General features: G+C 46.0%; 1 protein-coding gene across 1 annotated transcript; it reads left to right on the top strand.

Annotated features, from left to right (window-relative positions):
- Nucleotides 1-3,661: 3,661 nt before the first annotated feature.
- On the top strand, nucleotides 3,662-10,606 carry LOC124487517 (synapse differentiation-inducing gene protein 1-like). The gene is made up of 4 exons (XM_047049905.1): nucleotides 3,662-3,851; nucleotides 5,468-5,967; nucleotides 9,002-9,139; nucleotides 10,065-10,606. Exons 2-4 carry the CDS (start codon nucleotides 5,536-5,538, stop codon nucleotides 10,221-10,223), a joined length of 729 nt encoding a protein of 242 aa, XP_046905861.1. The 5' UTR covers nucleotides 3,662-3,851; nucleotides 5,468-5,535; the 3' UTR covers nucleotides 10,224-10,606.
- The last annotated feature ends 2,660 nt before the right edge of the window (nucleotides 10,607-13,266 follow it).

A 13,266-nucleotide genomic window follows, 5' to 3' on the forward strand; every position in this document is an offset into this window, starting at 1 on the left:
GTCATCCCAGCTGAAAGTGTTTCCCAACCCGCCCGCCGCAGCCCCTAACCCATTACTGATTTATAAACCTTCTCTGGGATGCCCTATCGTCTGGTGAGAAGCAGACGGTCTACCAGCGCAAACAAAAATCTGCTTCCATCCTAGCTGTGGTACTGTACACAGTTTTGTATAATGACGTTTTCGATCATGTCAACAGATGTTTTTGTTCTGATTATTTTAACATTATTCATAAATCACGATTATTATTGTTTTTCATGTGTTTGTGTTAGGTTGGATTTATCATGCTAATGGACCGAGGGGTACTACATAATTCAAAAGCTGAGAGAGATCTACTGTCCACATAAATTCTCACTGGTGAAACTATTCAGCTTTCACGAACAGAGGAAATTAATCTAAGAAGAAACATTAATCTCAGAACATCCACTCTTATCTGTGAAGCGAAGGTTGCGCTGCTGAAGCAGATGTGGGAAGCGCCTCCCTACAGACTAAACGCGCCAAACTCCGCAGTCTACAGTTAACCTCAAGAATTAAAAAACGCAAACGGAGATTGACTTTCTAGTCTCGGCCCGTCCCAGGAAGGAGCACATTTTGAGGGGATTGAACTCTCGCTGAGGAGAGAATACCTCAGTTAACAATGGATCTGCTGAGCAGTCTGTCTCCTTGAAATGCTGGATAGACCTCAACCTTTCCCCCAAAAAGTGATTTCACCTCGCAGGGCGCTTCATACATCAGTGTGCAGGATAATTGCATTGCTGAAGGGGTCTTCTCTTTTGTGCTCTCCCACACATTCTGTAAGTACCAACACATCACATTCAAGACTAAACACTAATTCACTTTTCTCAGAAGACATTGAAGAGTCAATACAACTTTGAAAGTAATACAATTGCTTCTTATATTGTTGCCATTCTCTTGCTCTCCACCTCTTGGTGTGACAAACACAACTGTGTTTAAAGGGGCTTAAAAATGCTTGAGACGAGCTTTATTCACCACACTTAGTCCGTTTTATTTAGACCCCAACAAATAGCATGGAAGTCATTCTTCCCTGTTCTTCAGAAACTTATTCACAGACCACAGAGAGTGGGAGTCTTTGTCTGATAATCAAGCCATGATTTCATTGTTTTGGGTGCTTGTCAGCTTCCAGGTCTTAAAGAGAATTCTTACTCCCTGGAAGGAAACGGCCACATTCTGGAGTCTGGATGAAAAAGCACTTCCTGCTTTACTTCTTCCTCTATCCCTGACCCCCGGCTGATTCATCAGCTCCTCCAATCAGCAACTCAGCAGCATGGCCCGCTCTCTAACCTTAAGTCTCGCTCTGCTCCGTGCCTGTACACATAAGGCCCTCATTCACATCCTGCATCCCTCTCTGCCTTCCCTTCACCGTCATCGCCAGGTCTTCATCAGAACTGGCTTCATGTGTTGTGTGATTGTGTTCCTCCAGGCCTGCAGGGACTGGTCCTGCCTGTGGGCATGTTGGCCAGCCTGCTGTCTTGCAGCTGAGCGGGGGAGAGAGAAAAGCTGGACTTTTTTAATCATCAAGGCGATATCACACTGTCACAGTGGCATTGACGGTATATACAGCAAAGCAACAGAATCAGATTCTACTGATGGTGTATTATACTCATGAAAGATACCACAGTAGACTTATCTAAAAGATCTGCACTCCGTCAGACTGATTGGGTTCTGTTTAGGTTCTGTATAAATGATCATGTTCTTTCAGGGCGGAGCTCTTTAGGCAGAGGTGGAGTGTTGGCATACGCTTTGTTCAAGCGCTTAATCAAAGAGAAAATAATACACTGAGTGATCCTTAGGGCAAAGCTGCTTAAATCTCCCCGTTCTTCACAAAAGCACAGATCAAATTAAGTGGTTTGATACTTCCTCTGCAAAGAGGATTAAGACGCATAATTCCCAAAAGTGTTTCAATGATTAAAGCCGACTAATGGGTGTTAGGGAGAACTTCCAAGTCCAGGTTTTTTACTGTCGGCTGTCCTGTTGAAGAGAGGAAAATCAGAAGGGACAACAGCTATGAAGACAGGTAATATTATACAGTTTGTTCTTTTCCTTGGTCCTTTTTTGGGGGGGAAGCACAGACATCTTTCACTCTTGAGGCCCATTGTCTAACCTACATCCTTCAGTTTTGGAAACTAGAAGATGTGGCAGGCAGATACATGTTTGACAAATGGTGCATCGACTATTTGGTGACACAAGACCTAAATATAGACTGGAAAATGGAACAAGATGAGGAGGAGGAGGAGGAGGCACAACAACATATTCTCTGATGTCCAGCTGCCCTAAAATGGATTCTAAATTTGTGGTACGGGGGGAGAGATTAGTGTTATTGCTGTTTCTCCACACAACTGTGCTACGGGAGATTTCAGTTTGATATCTATGGTTTATCCCATGTCAGATGGCATCTGAACCAAACACTGAAGTTCTGACGAGTGTAGCTTTGAGGACACGGAGCCTTAGTGGAAGGAGAGGCAGAAGAATATAGTAATATCACGTCGGACTCCATTCATACCATAAAACGTCAAATGAATACATGTTCGGGGAGTCCTGAGAGTCCGACCAGAGAGAACACAGTCCGTTGGCGACGGGATGTTGTCTTGTCGACCACAGTGACCGTGAAACATCGCTCGTCAACCAGATCAGGAGGCCGTTATAAACATTATAACGCATCCTTGAGGCACGGTCTGGATCTACCCTCAATCGTAAACAGTCATGTTAATGAGCTTTCAGCACTTCCACCGTGTGTTTGTGCCCTACAGAGTAACCTATGTCTGGAAACGTACACAGTGCTAAATCAGCAGTGTTTCATCTAAAGCAGACAGGGCATCAGATGTGGTTGCTTCCAGTTAGTGGTTGTGTCATGATATACAAGAATTTCCCTGGAAGTCTAAAGCATTGGGGATTCATGCTAGAGTATCTAATCTATCACAGTCAACCATTTGCTGTGATTGCATTAAAAGCACATCTATATTAATGTTATGTAAACACAGTTTACAATGATAAATGCAAGGCATGAAATCTTAAGCAGCTTAGGAAGGTAAAAGGGACAACCAACTTGGCAGGATCATGATGTATTCATGAGTATGTGAAATATTAATCAAATGTAAATGTCTTTATTTAATAGAATTCATGATGTTTCACATTACTGCAAGAGTGTGCACATGTTTTGGGGGGTTTGATTGAGGGAGTTTGACAAAGACAAATGTTTTGGCTTTTAAGTTAACAAAGGGACAAACATCTACACTGTAATTTTGTATTTGAAAGTGTAGCCCATACACCTAGATGACTTTCATCCCGGGCCAAAAATGATGCAAAACAAATGGATACCGAGGCCGGTCGCTGTAGGTCCACAGAAATAGGTGATCGCGATAGCGCATCACCTGAGCGTTGACAATCAGTATTAGCGCTTTTTAGTAGTACGAAAGTTGTGTGTTTAAGATTCTGTACGTAAGATGCACGAAATCCCCAGCTGAAATCGCATAGATAGAGAAAAATTAATCATATAGATAAATGATTTTTTGGGGCTGTGTGTATCATCGTCATTGTTTGAGCTCCGCCCGTTCAGGTACAGTAGGGGCGCGAGCGTAGCGAGGTGAGTGAGCGTAAAAAAAACAACCAATCTGTCCTTTCAGAGTCCACACAGCGCTGGGTCCATGTTCAGAGACGCACACAGAATTAAGCGAGATCCGACACGTGACTGGAAAGATACAACAAGTGCAATTTATTCTATTTTTCGGGATTTTCTTCCTCCAATGTATGAAATACAGAAATAAAGCGGGATGATTTAAATGGACCTGCGAAGAAAATGTTCTTGAGGTGGTCCAGGACAGGAACCTTTCAAATCGGTAAGAATCACTTGTCAATTATACTATGGCTGCATGTACTCGTGCTTAAAACGCTACATTTGTTAAATTCTAATATATTTGGAGAGGAAAGAGAAAGCGAGAGAACACTCCACACAGCATATCTGTGTCTTAACATGAACTTGTCGTCTTAGTTGTTTAATGTCCAGTTGAACGGAATTCCTTCTAATAAGAAGAGCAGCAATACTGAAAATCAAAAGAGAATTGCTCTTTTATTTAACAGCAACACTGTCACCTGTGCACCCGATAAAAGACAGAACTTCATCATTTATATACTTGACTTTGAAATTGGGAAAAGCACTTGGTACAGTGGACATCTTCATATATGCTTCATGTGGAAATGGAAGCCTCATGCTGGAATAACCTGCCTTTGTGTGGTGCACCCTCCACCTAACATCCTGCTCATGTTGAGATATCATTTTATCAGATGAGTTAAGATAGACTTTATTGCCCCGAAGGAAATTGATCTGCAACACGGAACACATTCTGCTGTTCAAATCCAAGTACCTTAACACATGCATACATACACTGATCCATCCACTAACCAGCACACTGCCTGTCTCACAACACCTGTAACCATCACACACATACAATGTTCAGTACGAGTAAAGCAGCCTTTTCATAATCAGATCATCCTGAAGTGTTCATGCGTGCAGTAGTGCAGTGAACAGGGCTACAGGGTTAGACTGTCCGTCTGGCTGTGATGGACGGGGACAGAGGAGTTGATCCTGCAGGGGGATTTGAACCGTCTGTCTGAGGGCTAGGCTGGTCCTCTGGGTGGAGGACATGGGTGGGGTAGAAAATCCTTTTTTTCTGAGTGAAAAATCCTATGCTTATAAAGAAAATGACAGTTTTTTTTTGCTTTGGTGAAAGTGTCCTCTTTATCAGCAACATCACAAGGCTTATTACTGTAATGAGCAACAACAGGCTTCTCTGTATTCTGAAAACAAGGTTCAACAATGATGCCCCGAAAACCTGTTCACAGGGTAACACTGCACACTGATCAACCTGTTCACAGGGTAACACTGCACACTGATCAACCTGTTCACAGGGTAACACTGCACACTGATCAACCTGTTCACAGGGTAACACTGCACACTGATCAACCTGTTCACAGGGTAACACTGCACACTGATCAACCTGTTCACAGGGTAACACTGCACACTGATCAACCTGTTCACAGGGTAACACTGCACACTGATCAACCTGTTCACAGGGTAACACTGCACACTGATCAACCTGTTCACAGGGTAACACTGCACACTGATCAACCTGTTCACAGGGTAACACTGCACACTGATCAACATGGACGGTGAAAGCCTGCAGCATCTGCGAGGCTTATACTGACTCCTACAGAGGCAGCTGGGGAAATGATGGATCATTTTTACCCGCATTTTAACAAGAATTCAGCATGATGAGATTTCCAAGGGCATGCGAGTGCAAGGAATCCAAATTTCATCTCGGATTACTGATGTGCCTTTCCTGATGAGCGCCAAGGCTCACCAAGGCTGTTCACAATAAAGCATCACCATGGCTGTTCATAAGTAACTCTCACCAAGCGTCTGATGGTCCCTAACTCTGTGTTTTTGTCCCCTCAGCTCCCTGCCTGTCTCCTCCTGGGGTCAACCCTCTCTGATCCTCCACCCGACCCCCTCCTCAGCCCGTCATGGAGAGCCTCACTGAGCTCCAGAACCCACTCCTGGACAAAACCAGCCGCCACCTGGTCCAAGACGGCTACCAGGGCTACCAGTGTGACTACCCCGGCCACCCTTACCAAGACAACATCATCGGCTACCTTTACACAGGGACCAACGGCAAGACGAAGACCCAGCAGTTCCTGGATGCCACGTCCCTGCACCTGGCAGTAGAGGCCTTCTGCAGGCCCGGGTTCCTCCTCTACCGGGACGATGTCAGCCTGCAGAGCAAGGACTCAAGGAGCGGTAGCTCTGAGACCACCTTCACTGAGGGGAAGGAGGCCGAGGGGAAGGAGGCCGAGGGGAAGGAGGCGGCCACCGAGGAGCTCCAGGAGAAGACAGACGTGAAGATCCAGACTGTGTCCCACGACGTGGAGGACGATGAGGGCCATGGAGACTATGAGGTGAGAGTTCAGACAGGACAACCGTCATTAACACTTAACAAGATGTTTTTGTTTACAGCACAATACAACTTCTTTGAAAAAATTTCTGCGGTGACGCACAAAACCAAAACAATTTTGTTCAGCTTGGTAATTACTGGAAATGTTAGGTGGATAATTAGAGCTACGGGGCTATCTAAATTATACTCATTTGAAGGTGATTTTTCCGGGATGAGTTCTTACTGAATAATGAGTCATGTCTCTCAGTGTTGCTCATTTTAATGATTTCATTTAGAGCACACCCCCTACCTTGTTTTCTAATAGTCTGCCAGCATGATTCATGCTTATTGTTCAAATAATCAGTTCTCTAAATAGCTCATTAAATACTACTACTTCCAAATTGAATACACATAATTGCCCTGTTTTTCCATGTAGTCTCCAGGATCATCTCTGATGGCGTCTTTTGCTGTGCTTGGTAGAACCCCACACACCTCCACACTCTGAACCAAACAGCCACAACAGGGTGAAGCTACAATGTTTTCAAAAGTGGCTAAATCTACTTTCATGTGGTCAGAGTTAAATAACCTGGCAGGGGTGAACATTCACTGTTGATGCCTAGCTTGCTTGGTCAGTCCAGCTCCTGTCTGTCACCAGAGGTGCAGCAGATGGATAGATGCACAGGCAAGACGGCCATTAATGCCATAACTAATGCAGTCTTTGAAAGTATTAGGTGGGGGTTGTGTTGATGCATGGCCCTGGTGCAGGTGAGCCAGCACACAAGTTATTCCAGGTCGATTCACGCAACAAATGAATCTGAGAGATGAAGGCTGAGATTCAGCTGGGAACATGAGAGGGTTCCTACTCTGCAGCTGGTGTCTGTGTGTGTGTGTGTCTGTGCGTGTGTGTGTGCTTGTGTGTGTGTGTGTGTGTGTGTGTGTGTGAGAGTGTTTTGAGCTGCTGAGTTGACTGAGATGGGAAGTGGAAGCCAGGTGTGACAGTGTGCTAGCAGCAGATATCTTCAGGAGGAAATCAAAGTTCTGCAGAGGTTTGTAGTTGTGTATGAATGCACTAGGACGGGGATAGAGCTTACAGGTGCCTATACATGGCAGGAGTCAGTAACAGGGTTATCTAACGGTAAACTTGCTGCTAGTGCTACGTGGGAATTTGTTTAGTTTTTTTGCAATTTCAGATGAAAATGTAAAGTCTTCTAAAAACACTAACTGTTCTTCATGACAGAGAGAGGGGGACGAGTGGGGGATGAGTTATGAGTATGTGCATGTGTGTGTGTGTGTGTGGAGGGGCTGAAATTTAGGGCTTGGTAGATGACTGTCTTGTGGCATGGCCGTCGCTGTCGCAAAGGATCTGCCCACTGCCCGCTCCTGTCAGTGTGTGCCCTAAGGATCTGCCCACTGCCCCCTCCTGTCATTAGCCATTCCTCGGTGTCCTCTGTGTCATTAGCCAATCCTCTGGGGCTGCAGATCCAGGATAATTAACAGTGCTGGGCTGTGCAGGAGTCTCATCAATTACACTAGCCTCAAACCACCTTGTACTCTGGCCTGCCTGCCTGTCTGCCTGTCTGTCTGCCTGTTTGCCTGTCTGCCTGTCTGTCTGTCTGTCTGTCTGTCTGTCTGTCTGTCTGTCTGCCTGTCTGCCTGTCTGCCTGTCTGTCTGCCTGTCTGTCTGCCTGTTTGCCTGTCTGCCTGTCTGCCTGTCTGTCTGCCTGTTTGCCTGTCTGCCTGTCTGCCTGTCTGTCTGTCTGTCTGCCTGTCTGTCTGTCTGTCTGTCTGTCTGTCTGTCTGTCTGTCTGTCTGCCTGTCTGTGTCTGCCTGTCTGTGTTTTCATGTCTGATTTTCTTGTGCTGGCTGCTCTCCTTCTCAGACTGGTTCTCACACACACGCATGTACCCACTGCAGGTAACCTGCCCTGCGTATGAAGGACACGGGGTCATATGTTCTGTGTCTGTGTGTAACGTGTGTAAACGTGCTTGTGGGTCATCATGGACCGCAAGTAACATTTAGCTACATCACACAAACAGAACCTTCTTCCTGCCAATAGCCTCTCATTCGTCTGTTCGCAGCTTCTAATTGGCCGAAGAACGCCGACAGGCGCTGTTTGGTCCCGCCTTCCCTCCTGTCCTCTCTCAGCCCCTCCAAATTACCTCATTTATTTTCATCCCTGCGCCTCCATTTCCATTTTCTCCCCTGGTCACCCAGGCCTGTTTGATCCCTGCGAGTACCACGACTAACAAATGAATCCTTGACCTGATGGGGTTTATTCATTTAGCCCAAACAGCAGCTCCCTCTCTGGGGCCACAGAAGAGGTGAGGTTGCCTCCTCTTAAAGGTCGCTCCGGCACCGCTGCCTTGCCCAGGCCGCGGGGCCCCATGTTAATACGTCCACATGCCAACGTGCCCTCAGCCGCCGCTGGCTTTGCTATTCATTAGCCTGCTCCTCCGCCCAGGAGGAGGAAGATCAAGGATCAGTGTGGAGACATCACACAGCAGACCCCGCCCCCCCCCATCCTCCTCCTCCTTTCCCCAGAATGCTCCACACCTCTCAAGGAAATGGAGCAGAGGAAGGGGGTGTTGAGAAGAAGGGTGGAGGGGGGGGGGGGTGAGGCTCTCATGCTGTAGAGGCAATTTAGCACATGATGCTGTCTTTGAGCTGTTTCCCCCTGTCACCTCCCCGTAATGGAACAATCCGTTAATGCTGCCTTGTCTGTCAGCCTACGGGGACTGTCAGAAGCTGGTCTCTCTCTGGCTGAGCGCCTCATGGCCTGAACATTAGCATAACAAGAGGAGCGTCGGTCCCTGATTGGCTCTCCCACAGACAGTGAGTCCACATGACTCTGCAGGCCACACCATCCTAGTGACATTCAGGTGACGTACGGAAGACTCCATTTCACGGCACTGAAAATGTCCCTGTAAACGTAGGACTCATGACACCATCAGATACAGCACTGCTGTATACAGCACACACTGCTCTGATGAGCGTGTGTGTGTGTATATGTGGTGTGTTTCTCTGTGTGTGTGTGTGTGTATCTTGCCCCCCCTCCCCAGAGCGACAGCTCCAGTGACAGCGACAGCGATGACAACTTGATCCTGCTGCCTCCCAGGGAGCACCTGGGCCTGGCCATCTTCTCCATGCTCTGCTGTTTCTGGCCCCTGGGCATCGCAGCCTTCTACTACTCCAACAAGGTACTAGCCCTGCTCCTCCCCCCTTGCTCCTCCCCCCCTGCTCCTGCCCCTCCACCCCCTGCCCCTCCACCCCCTGCCCCTCCACCCTCAGCCTTAACACAGCCCTGCCCCTCCACTCCCTGCCCCTCCACTCCCTGCTCCTCCCTCACCTGCCCCTCCACCCTCAGCCTTAACACAGCCCTGCCCCTCCACTCCCTGCTCCTCCCTCACCTGCCCCTCCACCCTCAGCCTTAACACAGCCCTGCTCCCCTTACCCAGTCATTAACACTAACTACCCTGTATTATATGCAAGGTCAGAGAGCACACTTGCTCTGTGGAGTGCTCCCACTGGCTATCTCATGCCGTCCTCTGTAATCATTACAGGCGATTGACTCTGTAAACTCCTCAGGTGACGCCCCCCTCTGTGGCTGACATGAGCACCGTAGATACTGCATAGCAATGAGATGGAAACATGGTATTCATCACCATGCAGATGTAGGACCTGGTGCTGTTGTCATAGATAGGGACTGGACCTGGCCAGAGTGGGGGTGTGGTCTGTAACACCGGTTTTCTGTATCTATAAAACCTCACAGTTCCTACATACTGAGCTGTTTCTGAGGTTATCAGATCCATCCTTATTCCTTCTCCCCAAACCCATTCATCTCTTAGCATCTTTCAGACTAATTGCCAAGCCAATTACATAGAAGAGACCTTAATAAATGTGTCGGAGGGATAAATGGATTAAGAACCAGCCTTATTTTTGGGCTGAATACAAAACATTCAAAGCAACACATTTGTCAATGTCGAAAGCTTAATGACATAATTGCCATAGCAACTAATAGCTCTCTGTGAATCCCTGGTTTTCCCTGCATTGATTGAAACACCTACTCACAGTGGCCCAGCCACATCTAACACTCGCTCCTCTCTGTGTGTTTGTGTCGGTAAGACGGGCAAGGCCGTGTCCAAGGGAGACTTCTCCAGAGCTGGGATGTTCTCCAGGAGGACTCTGTTCCTGGCTGCCCTGGCCGTCACCCTCGGGACGGGCATGTACGTAGGGGTGGTGGTTGCCCTCATCGCCTACCTCTCCAAGACGGGACACGTCTAGCAGCAAGGGCCTGGATGGATGGGTGAATACGAAGAAGACAGACAGAAGGGAGAGAGAGAGAGAACAGAGAGAGAGAGAGAGAGAGAGAGAGAGAGAAAGAGAGAGAGACAGAGAGACAGAGAGAGAGAGAGCAGAGAGAGAGACCTCCTGGAGCAGGTTCTTAGTCTTTGCATGGACGACAGGGTCTAGACAAGCAGCAGAGAGCACAGTACTTTGACAAAATGGTTGAAACCCTGGACACTTGATTTAGACTTGGATACCCTCATCCTCCCTGACCTTGTGACCTGCCAGATGTCTGACTTCCTGAACAAAACCCGTCACCTGCTGGATAAAAGAGACTGCCCATCCTAAAGTGACTGGTCTGACACATACATTTACACTTAGTCATTTAGCAGACGCTCTTATCCAGAGCGACTTACAGTAAGTCTAGCAAGGCATACAGTATGCCTTGCCCAAGGACACATCATTTGACACGGCGGGGAATCGATCCAGTAACCTTCTGATTACTAGCCCGACTCCCTCACCGCTCAGCCATCTGACTCCATACAATCTCTCTTGTACAACATACAAGAGAGATGATGATGTAACAGTTCTGAAACTACTTGTGCTCCACCACCAAACGTGCACTCACCCATCTGGCATCTTCATGCATCCGTACGGTGTTTTTGATGTTCTGTTTGACTGGTCAGTGGTGTTTTGTTCCAAAAGACGCCCATGTTTGGTGAGTCATAACTGGATGAATCATTGTGTCTGCGTTTCACGCAAACACCATCCAGGTTCTGCTGGCAGTGTGTGGACGCGGAACAAAGCAAGCTGTCAGAGAATGTAAATAAATAGGAAAACTGTCTATCTAGAGGATTATCGTGTTGATTGTGTACTATATATGTTGTCAGAATAAATCTGTTTGGCATGAGTAATGAGCCTTCTGTCTGTCATTGTGCCTCTGAGAAGAACAGCACTGATCCTTGCCTTGCAGAAAACTGTCCAGAAGCATTGTTGGGTATCGTGAGTTATATTGACTTTCTCCCCATGCCTACGTGTCTTCCAACGCACTCTGTGTCTCCAGCGTCACTCACAGCCTCCCATAGAGGTGACTTTAGCTGCCACTAGACTGAATGCCCTGGCAACAAAGCATAGGTTCTGAAGTCAGTGTCAAAACCTAAATGAGTGCACTCTTTCTGTTCTCTGTTTCCTCTCGAGGCTGCACAGGCTTCAAGCCCCTGGCTCTCTCCCTCGCCACCTGGCATCTAGTAAGCCCTAAGTGCCCCCAGCCAGAATGGTCAGACACTCCCAGGATGTGGTTCCAGCCTTCAGACTAACACCACTGTGTATGTCTATACACGGCCATGAACGTTGAACTGGCTTTAAAAGGACATACTAAAACAGTTTGACTGCAGATCAAGAGGTCGCACAATCAAATCCTGTACTGCAGTTTTGCTCAGAGAGACAGAGAGACAGAGAGAGAGAGAATTTTCCCTTTGCTAATTTCATCCAAAACACACATACTAACCCCTTTGGTAATTTCACCCAAAACACACATACTAACCCCTTTGCTAATTTCATTCAAAACACACATACTAACCCCTTTGCTAATTTCATTCAAAACACTAATACTAACCCCTTTGCTAATTTCATCCAAAACACACATACTAACCCTTTGCTAATTTTATCCAAAACACACATACTAACCCCTTTGGTAATTTTATCCAAAACACACATACTAACCCCTTTGCTAATTTCATCCAAAACACACATACTAACCCCTTTGCTAATTTCATTCAAAACACACATACTAACCCCTCTGCTAATTTCATCCAAAACACACATTCTAACCCCTTTGCTAATTTCACCCAAAACACACATACTAACCCCTTTGCTAATTTAATCCAAAACACACATACTAACCCCTTTGGTCATTTCATCCAAAACACACATACTAACCCCTTTGCTAATTTCACCCAAAACACACATACTAACCCCTTTGCTAATTTCATTCAAAACACACATTCTAACCCCTTTGCTAATTTCATTCAAAACACACATACTAACCCTTTGCTAATTTTATCCAAAACACACATACCAACCCTTCTGCTAATTTCATCCAAAACACACATACTTTCCATAAGGGGTCCCTAATTTCTTTACAGGATTAACCAAAAAATATATTATAATAAAACTTATGTTACGTGTCATGGACACCTGACGTATTTGGGGCACAAAGAGCAAGCAGTCATTGCAACCACTAACCCCTTTGCTAATTTCACCCAAAACACACATAGTGACCCCTTCGGTAATTTCATCCAAAACGCACATTCTAACCCCTTTGCTAATTTCATCCAAAACACACATACTAATGTGGTGGAATTTTCTATGATTGAATGTCTGAAGTCAGAAGAATTTGTCTTTATCTGTTTATTCTTGAAATCAAGGAGGAGCAGTTCCAAAACAGTATCATAAATGATGTCTGCAGTAGAAGGGCTCTCTAAAGGTGTCATGATCTGAACACTCTTTTATGCAGTAATTCCAGACAGTTACATCATTAGTTCAATAGTTCATGTCTATCAAAAGAGGAATCATCAATAACAGAAAGTATAAAAGGGAAATAGGTTGCAGAACTGGATACAGATGCTCAATATTAAAAAACAGAGCTTGAGACGACAGAAGCAGAACTTGTCAGCAAAAACACCCCTGGAGTATGGGCAAAACAACCAGGGTCAAACAGTCAAACTGTTAGACGTTTGTCAGCAAACGGAAACTTAAGCAATACTGTCTTAGGCTAAAAGGTTATGCCATTTTTACAGAAGTTAAAACCTCAGCAATAATTGTTCTAGGCCAAAGAATATTATAGACATCTTAAAGAATAGTAATTTTCTATTACACTAACCCCTTAGTTTATTTTATCCAAAACACACATTCTAACCCCTTTGCTAATTTCATCCAAAACACACATACTAACCCCTTTGGTAATTTTCCCTTTGCTAATTTCATCCAAAACACACATACTAACCCCTTTGGTAATTTCATCCAAAACACACATATTAAC

The sequence above is a fragment of the Hypomesus transpacificus genome, chromosome 3 (genome assembly GCF_021917145.1).
Source record: "Hypomesus transpacificus isolate Combined female chromosome 3, fHypTra1, whole genome shotgun sequence".
Classification (NCBI taxonomy): Eukaryota; Metazoa; Chordata; class Actinopteri; order Osmeriformes; family Osmeridae; genus Hypomesus; species Hypomesus transpacificus.

What these genes read in the sequence shown, in the direction of transcription:
- LOC124487517 (XM_047049905.1), top strand. Translation starts at nt 5,536, where the DNA reads ATGGAGAGCCTCACTGAGCTCCAGAACCCACTCCTGGACAAAACCAGC. An exon ending in AGGGCCATGGAGACTATGAG is followed by an intron (nt 5,968 to 9,001) that starts GTGAGAGTTCAG and finishes CCCCCTCCCCAG; the next exon opens with AGCGACAGCTCCAGTGACAG. An exon ending in CCTTCTACTACTCCAACAAG is followed by an intron (nt 9,140 to 10,064) that starts GTACTAGCCCTG and finishes TGTGTCGGTAAG; the next exon opens with ACGGGCAAGGCCGTGTCCAA.